The sequence below is a fragment of the Pecten maximus genome, chromosome 16 (assembly GCF_902652985.1).
Source record: "Pecten maximus chromosome 16, xPecMax1.1, whole genome shotgun sequence".
Lineage (NCBI taxonomy): Eukaryota > Metazoa > Mollusca > Bivalvia > Pectinida > Pectinidae > Pecten > Pecten maximus.
In genome coordinates, this window is record NC_047030.1 from 4,905,153 (window position 1) to 4,925,222 (window position 20,070).

At 34.6% G+C, this 20,070-nt stretch overlaps 2 protein-coding genes across 3 annotated transcripts; one reads left to right on the plus strand and one right to left on the minus strand.

The window, feature by feature from the left end:
* Positions 1–470: 470 nt before the first annotated feature.
* LOC117314575 (xyloside xylosyltransferase 1-like) lies at positions 471–7,771 on the minus strand. Its single transcript, XM_033868642.1, has 2 exons — positions 7,299–7,771; positions 471–3,793 (listed from the first exon to the last, which is right to left on the minus strand). Exons 1-2 carry the CDS (start codon positions 7,728–7,730, stop codon positions 3,101–3,103), a joined length of 1,125 nt encoding a protein of 374 aa, XP_033724533.1. The 5' UTR covers positions 7,731–7,771; the 3' UTR covers positions 471–3,100.
* A 529-nt stretch (positions 7,772–8,300) lies between these two features.
* LOC117345044 lies at positions 8,301–19,549 on the plus strand. 2 transcript variants are annotated; one of them, XM_033907982.1, is made up of 8 exons: positions 8,301–8,407; positions 9,596–10,485; positions 11,197–11,402; positions 11,802–11,872; positions 14,022–14,157; positions 14,602–14,698; positions 15,104–15,208; positions 17,975–19,549. In XM_033907982.1, the coding sequence occupies exons 2-8, from the start codon at positions 9,619–9,621 to the stop codon at positions 18,269–18,271; spliced, it is 1,779 nt and encodes a 592-aa protein (XP_033763873.1). In that variant the 5' UTR covers positions 8,301–8,407; positions 9,596–9,618; the 3' UTR covers positions 18,272–19,549. The 2 variants fall into 2 exon arrangements, with proteins under 2 accessions (XP_033763873.1, XP_033763874.1); XM_033907983.1 differs by lacking the exon at positions 8,301–8,407 and adding an exon at positions 8,523–8,581.
* Positions 19,550–20,070: the final 521 nt, after the last annotated feature.

Here is a 20,070-nt window from a genome sequence, read left to right on the forward strand (position 1 = left end):
CGAAATTGTATGAAACTTTCAATATAATCTGTATATATATATATATATATATAAACTACACTTCACTGTATAAAGGTCCCTATGTAATCAAAAACTTGTAACCAAACCATCCCAATTCTTCTAGTGGTCCTGCCATACCCATGTTATTTTTGAAAGACATGCAATGTAGCATTTCCAAATTTTTACACAAATTGGTGTTTGGTTCCACAAATCCTAAAAGAGTTCATCAATGGAAACCCATGGTTTATTGCATTACACTACACTCTGTGGGTATCCATCTAAAAAAAGTTTGTCACAATTTGCAAGTTATGTATCAACACATTGTATATTATACACTACGTATTGTAAAAATAACAAACGCATTGTATATTATACACTACGTATTGTAAAAATAACAAACGCATTGTATATTATACACTACGTATTGTAAAAATAACAAACGCATTGTATATTATACACTACGTATTGTAAAAATAACAAACGCATTGTATATTATACACTACGTATTGTAAAAATAACAAACGCATTGTATATTATACACTACGTATTGTAAAAATAAAAATGTGCACTGATTGTATGATTACTAAAAGTAGAACCTTCTTGATCTTTCTTAAAAATCCTTAATGATACTAGCCATATTTATATTCCATTTCCTTTACTATTGTAAATACGTGTCTAGTAGATATTTCAAACATCTCTCCTAAATGGCAATGACAGGCAATGACATACTGTATATAACTGTAGTTTACGTGATAATTATTTTGTAATACACATGTATATCATAGGTTACTGAAATAATATCACATAATCTACTTCACACAAATCTTACATCTTGTGCGTTATACATGATATGACAATGATACATTAGATGTTCATAGACTCTGTTTGATATTATGATAGACTCAGAAAACTAAAACTGTAAAAACAACAATCTAATATGCATCACAGAAAAGTCTCTTGTCATGCTCAGAGTATTTGTTATGACATATACTTGGTATAAAAGAAGCGGCAAAAATACATTCCTGCTGAGTGCCCAGAGGGAATCGAACCCAGGTCTCTGGCGAGATAATCCCCGACTCTACCTAATGAGTCAAAGAAGCATGTTCTATCAGGTGAGTGATAGGGACCATATTTAACACTAGGTACATCAGTAAATACACTATTGAGACATAGTATAAAATGATGTCACACTATTTACATATGGTCATTTATTCAATGGTGAAAAACATGGATTTCCTAAATTCCTCAATATATCCCAGGAATGAAAGGAAGCATGAATAATACATTGGAAGCATGTTTCTTCCATCATATATGATAAATAGTCTCTAACACTTATGCTCATGTAATATTGAATTTATCAATATCTAGTTTATGTATGAATTTTGTATGAAATTAAGAAACTTTTCAATAAATTTAATATTACTTGAATATGAGTGTTAGATGTGTTGTAATAACATATATACAAATTTATATTAAAAATGTTCATTTAAAATAAAGAATTGCTTGCTAACATAATAGAATAACTAATTGGTCCCGCAACAAATTTTGTAAAAACATTTATCAAAGGACAATAACTCTTCATATAGCAGACATACATAGGCCAAAGGTCACTTGATTCTAAAGCTGTAATGTTTGCAAATGTTCAGGCTTGACATGAAAGTCAAATAAACTAACACCAATATGAAATGTTTGACAAAAAATATTCCTTGCATCTGAAGTTTAAAAATTTAATTGTTTTAACATAAAAGTTTAAAACAATCTTTTCAAAGATGGACAAAATTGTCTAATTAAGCCAGAAGGAATTCTTATTTTCAAACATACACATACCGTATTATGTGTAAAAAACACTTAACACATCAAGTGGTTAAACTGCTGTGTTGCCACAGAGAGAAGATCTATACATTGATCAGAATAAAGTTTATCCAGAACTTTGGTATGAAAATAAAACAAAGTGTCAACACACTTTCTGCATTGTAGGTAAAAACATGTTTCCTTATAAATATATATGGCACTTTAACATACAACTTCAACTTTTGTTCAATTCATAAATAACTGTATAGTTAATATTATTTTCAGAGGATTTAAAGCACAAAAATAATACTCTGTGAATATTTATACCAGGCATATAGTGTTCCCTGCATAATGTCAATGGACAAGGTCAGAATGAAAATTAAACCACAAAATATTCAACCTTGTACAACCTAACAACTATACTATTGATGTTTAGAACTTTTAGAGTATAAAATGTATACAAAGGTGTATATACATCATGGACAAAGTTAAACAACTATGGATCAGACAGCAAATCTGTAACTGTTGTTGGCTTCTGGACCACAAGGAATACAGGGACATGCATGCAGATTGTTCAATGTTGAATCAATATATATATATGGCATTGCATTTTAGAGAATGACTTAAATATTATCCCTATAAGTACAATTAACCAAAATTGAAATTTTTTTTTACATGTGCAGTCCATTTTCCTGGTGATCAATCATTTGAAGTCTGGGGCTAATGATATTGTAGACCATAAAAATTTTGTCATTTCAGACATTAAAGTGGATATTATAGGTCAGTATCCAAAACAGTACCTGCAGTTCTGAAGGATAGTGGAATTAAATTTCTATTTAGCCTAGCGGTACGGTTTTCAGATACCCCCCGAAAGACTCCCAGATTGGGCACGAAACACACTTGTATTCCATTACCCTATTCTACATTACAGATTTGGTGAGAATGACCAGTACTCCAAATTAAAGCTTACTCCAAATTAAAGCTTGAGAAGACCGAGAGGTTTCCTTTCAAGAGTAGGGCACACCATCATATGGTTTTGTATACATGCTAAAGTTTTATTTTAAGGATTATTGTAAAAGTGGTCACCTGACTACGGCTAGCAGGTATTTTTCTTTTAACTAGTGGAAGGATGTCCTTTTAGGGAGCAAGTGTTCTGTAATTTGAGCCCCAGCAGGGGGCAGGGTACTTGTCATTACTCATTTACATTTAAATTTTAATATAGATGTGTAATATTGACACACAGCATATTTATTTTGAAGTTAATCAATCCCTGCACCAGTAACTATATATTAATTAATATATAAAACAACTAATTTTTTTCCCAATCTAATACAGGTATAGCTGTATTACAATTTCCATGATAGATATTGATATGACCTTCACATTTGAAATAGAGGTCAAACACATCCTCGTAACCTTTGTCCCTCCACCAATCACAGAGCTGTCTGTTCCAAGTACAGGGTAGAATGTAAAATAAGTTTTCATGTACCATGGAAACCAAAGAGAAAAAGTCTTGATCACCAAGGTGACCTTGGAATGAATATTCAGTGGTTAGCGACTTCACTGAGGATGCAGTCAGTAAAGAGTTATAACGACCTGAAGATCTCATCTTGTCCAAGTCTAAAAGTAACACACCACTATTAAAACCAGTGAGACCATTTGGTGGAGGGTCTCCGACACGAGTACCACGATGTTTTGTCCTATACAGAGAAAAAGTGTGGCGATATACTGGTTGGTTCTCACGGGCAATGGCCATTACATTATCGTCAGAAAATTTGTAAAATTCTTCATAAAGTTTTACAATATCTGCATTGAATTTAAGATCTGCATCCAACATGATGACCTTGGTGATAGTGAGAGGGAGGACTTTATGGAGAGCCATGGAGAGGAAAAAGAGGGCATCACTGTAGTAGGCTTCAGGACTGTAACTAAAATACGGCTGCATCTCTTTCACAATTTCGTGTAACTCCTTCGCAAGGTGTTCCACATCCAATGACACCATCTGTATCAATAAAGATGAAATATCATTATTCCACACTGATTTATACTGATTCAACAATATAAAGATACACTGTAAAAACATATTTAATACTGATTAAGTCTGAACAACAGTAGAAAATTCACATTATGATTTGAACTCCTATACTCCTTAGCACTCCTATAATGGAGCTGGGGATCAAAAACTGAATCTCTTTCACTTGATAATGATACATGATTTGGGTTAAGTCCCTTTGAAATGCATGAGAAGAATTTTTATGATTATTAATCAGAACTTCACCTATAAGGTCTTCCCCTAAATAAGCATCAGTCATTCATATTGTTATAAATGCAAAACAAGGACATAGTCATCAAGATCCCCCTCCCATGCAAATATTGTATCACATGAAATTAAAGTAGGCAACATGCATACAAATATAAAACACATGACATATTTGCATTTGGAATTTCTAAAATGATGATGGACAATGAGAAGCGGCATAATGAGTTGGAGGATGAATGATAAGGAAAGGCAATGAGGAGTAGGAGGAATGATGAGGAAGAAAAAAGAGGAGTCTGAGGAGAGTGATGAGAAAAAGCAATGAGGAGGAATGATGAGGAGGACCAATTTATAGTAGGAAGAATGATGAGGAAGAGAAATGAGGAGGAGGAATGATGAGGAGGACCAATTTATAGTAGGAAGAATGATGAGGAAGAGAAATGAGGAGGAGGAATGATGAGGAGGACCAATTTATAGTAGGAAGAATGATGAGGAAGAGAAATGAGGAGGAGGAATGATGAGGAGGACCAATAAGAAGGAGGAGGAATGATGAAGAAGAGAAATGAGGAGGAAGAGTAATGAGGAGTAGGAGGAATGATGAGAAAGAGAAATGAGGAGTAGGAGGATTAATGAGGAAGAGCAATGAGGAGTAGGAGGATTAATGAGGAAGAGAAATGAGGAGTAGGAGGAATGATGAGGAGAGAGAATGAGGAGTAGTGAGGAATGATGAGGAAGAGAGATGAGGAGTAGGAGGAAGGATGAGGAAGAGAATATGAGGAAGTAGGAGGAATGATGAGGAAGAGAATATGGGAGTAGTAGGTGAGGAATATGATGAGGAAAGAGAGAGGAGAATATGGCGGAATGATGAGGAAGAGAAATGAGGAGTAGGAGGAATGATGGGCGGAAGAGAAGAAAAGATGAGGAGTAGAGGAATGATGAGGAGGTAGAGTAAGAGGAGTCGAGGAAAATGATGCGTAAAGAGAAATGAGGAGTAGAGGGATTAATGAGGAAAGAAGCATGAGGGAGTAGAGGAATGATGAGGAAGAGAAATGAGGAGTAGGATGATATGGATTGAAGGAAGAGAGATGGGAGTAGGAGGAAGGATGAGGGAAGAGAAGAAATGAGGAGTAGGAGGAATGATGAGGAAGAGAGATGAGGAGTAGGAGGAAGGATGAGGAAGAGAAATGAGTAGTAGGAGGAATGATGAAGTAGAGTAATGAGGAGTAGGAGGAATGATGAGGAAGAGAAATGAGGAGTAGGAGGAATGATGAGGAAGAGAAATGAGGAGTAGGAGGAATGATGAGGAAGAGTAATGAGGAGTAGGAGGAATGATGAGGAAGAGAAATGAGGAGTAGGAGGAATGATGAGGAAGAGTAATGAGGAGTAGGAGGAATGATGAGGAAGAGAAATGAGGAGTAGGAGAAATGATGAGGAAGAGAAATGAGGAGTAGGAGGAATGATGAGGAAGAGAAATGAGGAGTAGTTGGAAGGATGAGGAAGAGTAATGAGTACAATGTAGTAGGAGGAAAGATGAGGAAGAGCAATGATAAGGAAGAGGCTCATGATTAGGAGGAGCAAGGAAGAGGAGCAATGAGGAGTATTGAGGATGATAATATTAAGGAAGACTACTGAGGAAGAGTAGTAAGGAGATACGAGCATGGGAAGCAATGTGGAGGAGGAGCATTATGAAAAAAAGAGAATGAGCATTGTGAGGAGGACAAGCATTGAGGTGGAGCATAATAAGGAGGAGGAGAGGCAAGGAGGAAGAGGAGTTGTAGAAAAAAAATCTACATAATAGATTATCAAAACAAGAGGCCCGATGGGCCTGTATCGCTCACCTGGCTCTACAGCAACTTTGAAGTTGATTGATGTCATTTCTACAGATACTATGCTGATTACCTCTTTATTCAAATATCATAGTAAGCTAGGTTTATTCACATTAATAAATTTCTAGTCCTTCATTCCAGCATTCTATTGGCTTAATATCAGGTCTCGGAGGCTCTTGGCTATCGCAAAATTATTGTTTACAGATTTAAGCTGATTTCACCCCTGTGAATGTAGGTCGAGGTCATTTATTTGAACAAAATTGGTAGCCCTTCACCCCAGCATGCTAAAAGCCTAATATCAAGTCCCTGTGCCTCTTGGTAATTAAGGAGAAGTTAATTGAAGATTATAGCCTATTTGAACAATGTGACCTTTAGTGACCTTGAATGAAGGTAATTTATTTTAACAAACTTGGTAGCCCTTCACCCCAGCATGCTGCAGGCCCAATATCAAGTTCCTGGGCCTCTTGGTTATTTAGAAGTTGTTTGAAGATTATAGCCTATTTGACCCATGTGACCTTGAATGAAGGTCAAGGTCATTTATTTGAACAAACTTTGTAGCCCTTCACCCCAGCAAGCTACAGGCCCAATATCAAGTCCCTGGGCCTCTTAGTTATTGAGAAGAAGTCGTTTGAAGATTATAGCTTATTTGACCCATGTGACCTTGAATGAAGGTCAAGGTCATTTATTTGAAGACACTTTGTAGCCCTTCACCCCAGCAAGCTACAGGCCCTAATATCAAGTCCCTGGGCCTCTTAGTTATTGAGAAGAAGTCGTTTGAAGATTATAGCTTATTTGACCCATGTGACCTTGAATGAAGGTCAAGGTCCCAAAATATCAAGTCCCTGGGCCTCTTGGTTATTGAGAAGAAGTCGTTTAAAGATTTAAGCCTTTTTGACCCCTGTGACCTTGAATGAAGGTCAACGTTATTCATTTGAACAAACTTGGTAGCCCTTCACCCCAGCATGCTACAGGCCCAATATTAGGTCTCTGGGCCTTTTGATTATTGAGAAGAAGTTGCTTGAATGGAAAAGTTGACGCTGGACGGACGGCCGGACGGACAGTTGGACGGACGGACGACGGACGCCGGGCCACGGCATAAGCTCACTTGCCCTTCGGGCAGGTGAGCTAAAAACCTTTCAATTTCACCTATACATGTACTTAAATTTGACGTTTCTGCATGTCCGTTGGATTGAGCCCAAAAGAGAGAAAGAGAATGGAGGCAGACTTACCATTTGTACAAAATTTCTTTCCCTTCCCCAAAGGCAAGTTCTAAATTCTAGTCAAATTCTGCTTTTAATGCAACTATATACATATATAATTATAATTTTACAATACAGTGTCAATGCAAATGCTCAATAGTGTCTTTTGGACCAGGTGGGTCGGATGCGTTAAGATAAACAGATAATATCGTGTTAAAATATTACCATATATGTAGCATTGTATTTGCTTGCAGCTCCTTCTAAGATGCGACCAGCCAGGTCCTTGCTTTCATCATCTCCTATTATATGTAAAGACAGAGGAACAGTGGCCCATTTAAACATGGAAGATACAGTAACTTCAAATTTTTGTTGGAGTCCTCTATTATCTTTTGCCTTGCTAAATGTTATGATAACATCAATGTTGTTTATCAATTTCTTCACATCCCGATGATCCTCTTTATTCGTTTGCACAGTAGTTGCAGTAGATGGCTTTCCCTTATGGATTTTTCCCTTGTCACTGGGACTGGATTTGCGGTAGTATTGCTGATTGTTTGTAGTAAAAGTTTGTGATGACCACGGCCAGAAGTTAAAAAGTATGTAAACGAATATGCATCCAATTATTATAATCAATATCTGAGATTTCTTGATGTAAGTCATATTCCGTTGTATACACCTAACGTTAGCTCACAACGTGTATTTTTATTATCAAGCGTTCAATTGACATTGATCTACTTTCGTTTACCTGGGCCGTTTTCGTTTTGGCGGTCCAAACGGTTAGACCACTTAACCGGTGATGTTCATTTATGAAAAAAAAACGGACCTGATGATTTTATATTGTTGTCAGAAGAGCCTTTACAAAGACTTCGAAGGCCTTATTAACCTTTTGCAGGTCCGTTATGATATATATGTTGGAAATACTCCATTTAAAATTTGACAAATCGGTTTGTCCTCATAAACGAAAAAGGCCCCAGATGATTTTATCTTTTATTCTGTCTCTAAATATACAATACATGATGTATATCAACTGTTATTTATTTATTCATTTTCAACCCGCAATTTGCTGATATCATGTATATTTTGCTATCGATGACGGTAAAATTAATTGTCAGATATTATTTAATTTAAATATAGTAATCGAATGCGGTCATCGAATGCACTAGAAAAATGTGTAACCGAATGCGCCAATAATTCGACCAATCATTTTACTAGAAGACATGTCATGTGATCAATTTCAATACAGGCGGCCAAAATGGAGGACATGAATGTGATTGTCCATTGATTCCTGTAGAAACTGTGTTAAATGCAGTATTTATGAGATATAGGCAACATTCCAGGTAATATCGCAAGTTCTGGTGCACATATATCACACTTGTTAATTAGATGTAATCTCTCCATGGACGCTGTTTTACGTTACCAAGAACGCTTTCTCGCTAAAAACTTGTGTGTACATGTTTTCACAGATTTGTTTATGGTGTCTTAACTCAGACCGATAGAAAACTTTGCACCAGGTAACTAGAATGCGTTTCTCCCTTTTCACTAGACATTGCACTGTAGTGTATCGATCAGTTACACACAGCCGATCCCTATTAATCGATCGCGATTTCCCCTAACCTTCCACACTATCTAGTTTTGTTTATATTATCATTAAGACTGTGTGGTCATAAAACTACACTCATATTCAGTGATTATTTATCCATACACGTGTGGAAGAATCGAACTCGGCGGAACACGAGTGGTCACTTAGCTCTAGTCTGTTCGCGATCGAGTCTCAGTCTGGTTGTTGCATTCTGTCTTTCCTGTTACACATGTACAGTACTTAATATTATTAATGTGTTATTGTTTTTTTTCACTTGTAAGCTATTATGCCACCACCTATTATTCTGTTGTTTATCAGTATAGCTTTATATTACTGGTTATATGCATTGGATGAAAATTGGAATTAAAATTGAATTAGAAGATAAATATTAATAAAAGTGCATTTGAAAGGTTAACATAGAACTTTAGTTAAGTTATGGTTTTGGGATAGGAGACCATTGGTGGACAGCAATGATGGCTGTTTCAAATGAGTCTAATGTTGATCTCATCACTGTTGTAGCTGGGAGGGAGTTCCATTTAATGATAAACATTGCATATTTTTTTGAGACTAACATTGACTTTCTGTAAACTGTTTTGAGATATTCCCGCGGTGGCCGAGTGGTTAAGGTGTCCTGACACTTTATCACTAGCCCTCCACCTCTGGGTTGCGAGTTCGAAACCTACGTGGGGCAGTTGCCAGATACTGACTGTAGGCCGGTGGTTTTTCTCCGAGTACTCTGGCTTTCCTCCACCTCAAAAACCTGGCACGTCCTTAAATGACCCTGGCTGTTAATAGGACGTTAAACAAAAACAGACCAAAATCCCATAGGATACATGATATATGGTTTCAAGTCTATTATTTGCATAGCTTATTTGTTTTGTGGGGATGATTTCCTCATTTTTCTTCCAATAAATTTAATAACTACAGCCTGTAATATTTTTTTTAGGTTTGATTTGTGCAATTAAAGAGATGGATATTGATGAACAGTTGAGAGCTCAAAGCAAGGTCCTGTTGCAGCGCTTGAAGGCAAAACAAGGCAGACTGCAGAACATTGTCAATTCTCAGTCAGATGAAGTCCCCTGTTTAAAAGAAAATAAAGAAAAAATGGTAAAAAGTGTCAGTGCAGAGAGATCTGGAAGGATCAGTTCTAGGGAAACAAAATTAGACATGTCTACAACTGTAGAAAAAAAACCTAGTAATGGCCAACCCCGTGCTAGGGAACAGCTTGCTAGAGCCAGGCTAAATAGCAGGAAAAAGTCTGATGGAGATAAACCAGACAAGTTATGTAATGGTGTTCTTACCAACGCAAATAATCTTAATACACACGACCAAAAACTAGATGTTGGGAATAAAGAATTAGATCTCCATAAAGAGAGTGAAGATTGTGTAACCAAGCCAAAAGTAGTCGCTGACGATGACAGGCTGTGTAGTCAGTTATCAAACTTGAGGTCAGAGGTCAGGCGATCAAGAGACATTGATAAAGATACAGACGTAAAATTACGCAGGAGAATAATTGACAAAAATGTAAAAGTTGATTCCCAATTCAATGAAAGTGAATTATGTAGAGAAGATGAAGCATCCAGACTGAACTTCAGTTACTCCAAATTTGATGAAAGTGACATAAATTATCTCAGATCAAAGTTTGGTAGTTCTCCAGAGGACATTGATGTAGATGAAGGAGAAAAGAAAGAAACAACAGAGAACAACAATGCTATTGACCACGATAGAATGTTACAGTCAGCGGGGAATGACAGAAAAGTGGCTAACTTCATCCGTGACACCATGAGCAAACCAAAGTCAATTCTGATGACGTCTGGACCAAAGGATCTAAAAAGGGTATGCTAGAGGTGAAACCCCATAAGGGATATTCCAGTACAATATGTATTCTACTAAACTACAGGAGGACTCGAGAAATAAAGAAATTCTATGTATGTAGCTTATTTTATGGTATTGTTTAATTAAATCACTTCTATTGGTGATCCCTTTTTGACAAACCTTCAGTCCTCCGATGGGGTAGATATTTTATTGGAATATCCCTAACCTAATTTAATGATGTATGATATCAATTAATGAGTAAATGTGTTTTTATGTACAACCTTGAACATATTCAAGGGATAATGATTAAGGTATTAAACTCTACTATGATCGTAATTTTTAACTTGGGTAGTTTTTGGACAGTGATTACTACAAAGTAACTTAATTGTGATTTTTGCTGCAACTGTTATACACTGTTAGGCATATTCTTGACACAAAGAAAGTAGATTCTCCCATTAAAACTTTTTTTTACTTCATGCTAATACTGTGGTACCAGTAGTTACATGTATGTAATGGAATATATATTAAGCTTTATTCATATTCAGATTTATAATTATTCCCTTTTTTTGCAAAATTTATTCAAATACGAAGTGCCTTTTACATAATTACACTGTTAAAATGATTTTGTTCTGTATTTGAAGTAATAAATCAATAGTATCATTAATAATTTAAATTACTTTTTTATTGTTGACTTTTATACATGTACATGCAATTTACTATTTGTGATTTTAGTCCCTCAGTAAAGTTAGTTTTCTGACGTCACGAGATGGAAGTATGAGTGTTCCTGATATGGATCGACATCTCCTTGGTTATGACTGGATCGCAGCATTACTGGACAATGACCGCGGAGCGATGGATCATTCTGAAAACTACTTTGAAGAACTGAGAGAATTCCGACGTATCAACAGAGATGAATGTGTTAACAACTTTTACATGGAGTGAGTAGTGTGGAGCTTTACATTGAAACATTTTTGTCATGAAATGGATTTTGTTTGTATATATATTCTATATGTTCTAGTAAATTTTCATGCTGTGGGGAACCTGGAAATTCTGCAAATTCCAGAAATAATCAATTCCCCACCAATATTCTAGTACATGCAGATTTCCTGTCATGCCTGGCCAAGATGTTGCTATTTTATCCTTGTTGTGAATTCTGTGTGATTTCAGTTAAATAATTAACATGTATATATTAGAACACAATGAGTTTTGATGCGGCTCTTACATTATATTTATACATGTATTGTAAGCTAAAACCTTTGTAAAAAATGCCTCACCATATTAATTTCCTTTGATTAATTGATATGGATCTTTAGTACACTCACTGATTTTTGTTTAAGTGGCGTGGATGATCTCCTAGCTAACAGAGACCGAGAACCCTCTCCTGTAGCAGAGGCGTTAGAGGAGACTAGTAAGTACAGTGTAGCAATGTAAATACACACTGGGTCAGTTACATACCTAATATATCATATACTGTACATTGATACTTTTCAGAGTAAATATTTCACAAATTCAGTGAACCAGATTTCCAAAGTTTCATATAATGATATTTATTTCTAAACTTCTAAATCATACTGTCATACTTTAGTATGTTAAATCATGATCAACAGTACTAGTGTTTGGATTATAGAAAGACTGAAGTCCTCAAAATTAATAAATATACCTTTGAAAAGGCCTTTACAATATGAAAGTTAAAAAAGTAACATAGGTTTTAGCGAACATGGTACTGTACAAACTTCAGAAGATTGTTATTCTCTAATAAGTGGACCGCTCGTTGTATTTGTTCCCCAGGAGAAAGACGCAGAACTCGCTCCAGTAAGTGATAAAACAGATTCTCCCATAATTAAAATGTGACAATTTTTTTCATTACCACTGCATTAGATGATACAAATAATTATTAATAATTAAACGCCTGTTTGCCACATTTGGGTGACTCATTAGACATTGTTTCTTTGGAATATGTTGTACCTATGATGTCACCAAAACTTTCATTTCAACATTATGATTAACAGCTAGAAATTGTCCAGAATCAGAACCTGTTGTTTGGTCTTTCCAAAAGAAAACAAAAACATGATTTCAGGTTTACAATGTAAACATTATGGGAGAAAATGTTAGCCAGGCTCATGGTGCTTGGCTTTTGTGTTAATCAAAATCTTAACATTTAAGTTTTCAAATCGTTAAAAAGTAAAATATACTCAGTAAAGCTTGTATATTTTACAATTTGAAATTACCAACCTGGTGTTAAATATGACAACTATGACCAGTCCTGGGAAACTGGTGACAATCATGTTTAATTGGCATGCTTTGTTAACTATATTATGTTGATACAACAGTTATAGATTTGTACTAACGTCAGTATTATGTTAATACAACAGTTATAGATTTGTACTGACGTCAGTATTATGTTAATACAACAGTTATAGATTTGTACTGACGTCAGTATTATGTTAATACAACAGTTATAGATTTGTACTGACGTCAGTATTATGTTAATACAACAGTTATAGATTTGTACTGGCGTCAATATTTTCTACAGATGTAGGTACCAGTCTAGGCCGACACCACTCTCAGTTGAACTTTATTTACAGTTTTGTTATTATTTACCTTTTAAATTCCATTTTAAAGTTGTATTTGATTTTCAGTTAATTCAGTTAAAGTTTATAAGTTACGACTTAATGTTTACAAAATATATACATGTGGTTTTATTAATTTACAGTATATGTACTTAAAAAAATTGCCGGGTGAGATAATTATTGTTGTGCAAAGGTTTGATACAATTTCTAGCAATTATTACTAGTAACGTACATTAGCTTGATCATGATATAAACACATATTCTTAGACTACAAATTTCTTTCATGGAAAAGAGCAATCATACGGAAAAAATATAAAAGTGTTTACAAAAAATATATACATAAAAAAAAAAAATTTGGTAATTTAAAGCCACCATAATAATATTTTCTAACATTTCTTGCCCTAGAAGTATGTACATTTACTGCCCTTACAGAACTTCATTAGCATAGATTTATAACTTACTCGTGCATTTCAATTCAAATCATTAATTATATGCCTAACAATGCATGTAATAATGGTAAATAAAATGTAATATCAATAATCAATTTATTAATAATCAATGTATTAATGAAATGCAAAAAAAATATTAATAATCAATGTATTGATAAAATGCAAAAAAATGCTAATGTTACATGTATGTTTTCTTTAGAGTAAGCTCCCTTCACCCAATTTTAATTGATACTGTACACATGTATATGTACAACAGTGCATGTCCAACAGTTACTAAGTACAGCATATATATAATATTATAATGATATATAATATATATAATACAGTATCATCAATATCAGTTATTGACCATATTTCTTGTAAAACATCCAGAGTGAAAATTTAGCTTGGCAAAGAATATGGTATGCATGTACATGCAGTATTGAAATTAAATGAGCAACATTATTGGGTTTTTCTTAAAAATTTGTCAAAAATGAAAATTTTTATTGTTCAGAATCAGCTGGTAGACTGAGAAGTTGTGTTGATTTTTCACTTTCAGAGGTGAAGCCGTACACCGTCAATGACAGGCTTTTTACAGAGCCCCTTAAGCAGCAAGTGTTCAACTACGATGACGATAGGGATAAAGATCCAAAGAAAACCAAGCCTCCTACATTTGAGGAACCTAGATTTGTGAGGTAGATTCTGATGAAAATGTTGAATTCTAAGTTTCAGAGAGCTTCTATAGGATTCAGTTTGGTCACAAGGGGCTGCAATAGCTTTGTTAGTTTATCGTGCCAGTTGTTACCTCAGGGGAAGATCCAAGGTGTTTGATGCTCCCTACTCGTGTCAGTTTGTGTTTCTGTGGAAGCTTATAAATGAGCTTATGTGTGCTGTTGTGGAAGTGTCCTTGGGCAAGACACTTTACCATAATTGCTCTAAATAGCATGTGACGGGCCTCCAGTATGTTGTGGAGACAGCACTTGAAAGTGTTTTGAAGACATTTGTAGATCTTTTGATCTGGATTATTTACAGACTCTCATGTACTATTACAGTTAGTATAATGCATTTTTTATCATATAATTGTGAACAGAAATACAAACAGAAAAAAATCAGTTGATCAGCATACTATTCATTTTCAGGGTGAGTATTCCAAGGTCTACCTTACTGTCTCCCCATCGAGTTAAACCCCATCGCAGAAAGAGTATAGATGACACTGACTCCTTCTCTTTATCTACGGTAAGTTATTAAGTAGGGTCTATGTCTACTGTATGTTCTATTTAGGGTTTATGCTCTAGTCTTACAGCAGTAAGTTCACACTAGCTTTTTAAAACTTTTATTCATGCTAGGAAAATGCAGGATCTGCATTCATGTACGATCTACACATATTACTAGGATGAAAGAGAATGAGATGAAACTCATTTAGGAGATAATCCTTAGATTTAGATGAGGATATTTCTTGGGCCTAATTGTTTATTTTTAGCCAGATCTAATGATAGTGATTGAGAATGTTTCCTGTAGGCTTTTATAATGCTTCATCGTTATTTTTAGAGTAGACATACTAGAAAAACTGTTTCCTTGACTTTCAAGACTAAAAAAGATACAGATCACTTGTCATTATGACTTCTTAATTCTTCATTACAGCATTGTGTGAAGGGTTACGAGAATGCTGTGCCATCCATGGTCCCGGCTGCCTCCAATGTTGGCCTGAGAGATGCTACTCATGGTACCAAATCCATGATACAAACGGTGAGAACAGAGCTTACAGCTTCAGATTATGGAATACACAACTTCTTGTTTACCATGTCCTATACTAGGATACAGACCAAAATATCTATTTCTCCTCTCACCCTGGTCTTAAAGCTTGCACTTCAGGTGTTTACAGAACAAAAGTCCTCAACATATCATTCAGGATATTGCTGTTAATTACCCAGTATAAAAGTAAACAGTTTTCTTGCTCAGAACATCTAAATAATTAAGCTATGTCCCACCCGAAGTCAGGATATTATTTGTAAGCTAGAGTTTTGCATACAGCACCTTAAATGGAGCATGTGTTACTACTTTAACAGTGATTTTGGTTACAATGATGATACTGCATTCTAACAATTTATCGTACTGATCCTCTGAAGTCCAGGACACCATCACAAAAACTTTTATTCAAAGTAGACGGTGGGCAAATATTGTTGGCAATAAAATTACATTTGTTAAGATATTCACTGGTAAAACTGCAAAATACAAGGTTTGGCTTATTACCAGGCATAACACAATACATACTCCATTAGGCATATGTATATTGTACAGAGCACATTGTACATAGTATTTTTTGACCATAGACACTCATGTGACCTAACATACTGTAATATTCTGACTCAAGTCTTATGGTGGTTGTGAACATCACTGCTTTTAGCTTCTAGCAGTATGGGGACTGTACATGATAAGGGGATACCTCTACTACAGTCTCTAGAGGGAGGGGAAGGAAGGAGAAATATGGTATGACTGGACTAAGGGCCAGATAATTGGTTTGCGATTTCAGAGGTCCCATGTTTGGTCTGGTTATGTGATTTCCATCTTCTATTATAGCATCATGTATCCACTGTGTTCTGTAGGTCATTATTGTTCTGTTATCCTGTATACACAAGGATCAGAATTTGTATAAGATAGTTGGGTTGTGCACAGTGGTAACACACACACTCGCCTATTGGCTTCACAGCCAGGGTCCAATAAGATTTGAAATGGTACTATGGGTGTCACCTGTCCAACCAGGTGGGTTTTCACTGTGTACCTCTACAGTTACTATTAATGAATGAATTGATGAATTTACTATTATGATTACATAATATGTTCTAATAGTTCCTCCTTCATTGGAATTTTACACAACTCATAATATATCTACAGAAATGCATTTCAGAGCTAGGGCTTCAAAGAGTTAGATTTTGCAATTGAATGTTCAGTCTCTGGAACTGATAATATTACTTTGTGCAGAATCGTTCATTTGGATTCGCTTTTGTTGTTTGAGAAACATTTATTATGTCTGGTTTGTAGTTGAACAGAACTGGTTCATCAAGATCAGCTGATAGAATGTATGGGTGGACTGGAACACAGGTTAACTTGATGCAAATCAATAAATGTCATTCATTTTGGTGATGGCTAGATTGCTTTTACTTACATATATGTACGCTGCAGTGACCTTGGTTCTCTGTGGAAAGTTCATTTGATTTCAAGAATAAATTAACACAAGATTTATTGGACCTGAAAGCCCAGTTTGTTAACTCTTGAACTTTGAGGAATTTAATGTCCACGGAAATAAAAAAAATACTTTTAGGAAAATTCTCTCTTCACTGTAACAATGTTTGGAAAAGGGAAAAAAATTATGGATTTTTCTGAAGTTAACAAACACTCTTTAAAAGGCCTATTAAAATAATAGCAGTTTTCTTTTCCTCTCAAATTATGAAATGTGATTTGATCAGATCTTTATGTTGAGAATTAACTTAAACTATATTATGTAAATGCAAGAAATTATTGGGCTTTTTGGCTTTATATCCATGCCTGTATTTAGAAATTAGTCCTGATGATATTTTAGAAATATTTTAAATTCTACAGACATTTTTTTTGTTTGTATTAATTATATAATATACTGAATGAAATTATACAATATCGATTCACTAATCATATATACATCACACATTAGTTGTGATTTATTATCTCCCGAGAAACATGTTTGTAGGCATATTAACTATTACAATATTTTTTAAATGAGCTCTATTCATACAGTTGCTTGTGTGCATTTTCTGGTCCACGATACCCATGATACAAATGTATCGGACTAGTGGTTTTTTTTTGCCAGGTTTCCTTTCCAGCTGGTATTAACGGTGGGGCCTGGGGAATAATGCCACGCTTTGCATTACTGTGGTTGCCTTTTGTTCGACTAACTCCTGGAATAGAAAAAAAAATTATCATTTTGTGTTTTGTGCCTATTACAAATTTCTTATGCTATTGATACAAATGTGAAAGTTGTACTGTTTCTTACTAACACATGTTTATGGAGGTTTTATTATCAGTAACTCGCATACAGTTACTGTTTACTGTATATACACCTAATACAGTTTTCTCATTAACAATTATAATATTGTCCAAATGCTCATTTTCAGGGTGATGCAGATATTCTTTTTCAAATCTGGAGATTTCAGTTCTTCTGCAATTTCTCAAAGTTCATTTAAGCAATATTTGTGAACCCCACATGTCGTTATGATTATATGAGGTACTAGAACATTAATTTGTATCTACTGTAAGGTTAAACCCCAGTTGTCAGACCTTATAAATAGATGGGAAATCCTGAATATTTGTGTCTCATAAAGAACAATAAGAGCTCTATTTGCCAAGTGCAGATTTCACACCTGTTAATGTTGTCGCCATGAGAAATGTAATCCAATTAAATTCAGGTGAAAACGTTTGATATTAAGTATTTTACAGAATACAACATGCTCTTTGTAAGAGTGCGTTTCTATTACATTCCAGACTTTGGCCGACGCTGAGAAGGTTGCATCCAGCTTTCCATATCCATGGACATCCTCGGCCCCTGACAGAATCCGCCAGCCTCGTTCTGACCATGCAGACCTATACAAATCATACCAGGATATGACTTTGCCATCACGCCTCCAGACCAGCACAGGAGGAAAGGAGGAGGAATCTGTTGCTCTGAAACAGGCTACAGAAGACTTGCTGAATTCCACCTACTCTCTAATGTTCGAGATGGAAAAGATTAAGAAACAGCGAGACATTCACAGTACTCGCCACATAGGAAATGTGGCTTAGTATCATAATCATCCTTGTTAAGGACTGTCAGTGCAGACAATTATACTGTGATAGGTCTAGCGGCCACAAATTTATTCCAAAATCGTTTCGATCCTGTCTGAAGAGAATGTTGATTTGAAAAAATTAACCATCTTTACAGATGATTGAACCAATTTTAAATTACAAATTGAACTTATTAAGTGTCATGTTTATATCTTAGTACATGTATTGCTTAAGATATTTTTTTGATTGAATTATGGGGCATTTATAATCGATATAAAAGCAGATAACATTAAATAATACCTATTTTACAGCAAACCAGCAGTGCCAAATATTTACATTCTTATATGACAATATAAGGTTAATACTATTATGACTATGAAATGTGAATCGCAGCAGTCTCTATATAAGTGAAATAATTCCTGATCATTTCTTTTTTCATTCTTTGTAACCATTTAACTTTCAGATCATTTCTAGTAACATACAATAACACTGACTATTAATTATCACCAGAAATCAAAATGGCTGCATACCAAATTTAAAGAAATTTGTACTCTTAATTGTGTTGTAAAAATAAGATTGCTATTTGTTCTCCCAACTCAGTCTTGCCATAATCAAATTATTTATTTTGATTGCTAGAAATAATTTGATAATACTTTTACTTTTTCCCCCTTTAAATACATGACAAATGGTATCCCACAATTAATGTCTAGCATGCTAGTATTATCAAAATATAGGAGTTCTGGTTGATGAAAATGGTATGTATTATGAGACTATCCTGCTAATTGAGGACAACTATTTCACTACCTGTATATAACAAGAGAAAAGATGGAAAGTGCTATCATTAGGCTTCTCCAGGTATCAAGAATTTTTCAATAACCTTTTCAATAACCTGGCTAAGTTTCACAATACTGAAGCAGACTGGTCTTTTTATATCAGATTCACTAATTCAACACTTAAACTTACATATTACATGTATATAATAATTAATTACCTTGTCTCAGTTGTGTTAGACTTTCAAACCATAGGTGGCAGTTTTTATTGGGTAGATGGTATATCATTGTTCACAGTATGACTAACTACTTTCAGCTCTGCTTGTATTAGAATGGATGTGAAATGTGTACATACATTTGATATTTTATCAATTTATGAAACTATAATAATTCCATTAAAACAAGATTTGGCTGATTTTGATAAAGTTATTGAATACTTTTAAAATGTGGTTAAACATTGACATATGATTCAGAACACAGTTTATAATCATACGTTGTTTATTTAGTTTGTGTTTGGTATTTAGAAAATTTATTAAATTTTCTTCTTTTTTTTTTAATTTAATGATGAGGTCTTAGTTCTGCAATGGTGCAGATATAACATCGTGACCCTTGAAATATCAATGAAATCATTTGTATTACTGGTAATATATAAATTTTCTAACCATTTCCATGCTATCCATCATTTAAGGAGTAACAGTACTCGCAGTAAGAGTACTCAGATGAGGAATACATTTAAACAATTAGCATACATGTAGTTCTAGGAATTTTAAGTTCAATTATACAAAAAAAAGTTTTCCTCCATCTCGGACAAGCACTATGTAATGTGTCCAGAATATATAAGTACATTGTATATTTATTATCATTTAATTACATTGGTACTGTATATAGCAAAGTCTAATTTATCCAATTTTAGTTTGATATGTAAATAAAATATGAAAGTAAAAAAAAAACTACTTTAGTTTGTTCCTTTGTCCATTTAATGCTGTAACCATACATGTATTTTAGTAATTTTTCGCGCTGGGTCAGCATTGTGCTAAATCATAACTG

Bases quoted from the DNA above. Each gene is read 5' to 3' on its own strand.
- LOC117314575 (XM_033868642.1), bottom strand. From the start codon at position 7,730: ATGACTTACATCAAGAAATCTCAGATATTGATTATAATAATTGGATGC. The intron at 3,794-7,298 runs GTAATATTTTAA...TTATTGATACAG, and splicing joins AATACAATGCTACATATATG to ATGGTGTCATTGGATGTGGA.
- LOC117345044 (XM_033907982.1), top strand. From the start codon at position 9,619: ATGGATATTGATGAACAGTTGAGAGCTCAAAGCAAGGTCCTGTTGCAG. The intron at 11,403-11,801 runs GTGAGTAGTGTG...TTTTTGTTTAAG, and splicing joins GTTAACAACTTTTACATGGA to TGGCGTGGATGATCTCCTAG. The intron at 14,158-14,601 runs GTAGATTCTGAT...ATTCATTTTCAG, and splicing joins GAGGAACCTAGATTTGTGAG to GGTGAGTATTCCAAGGTCTA.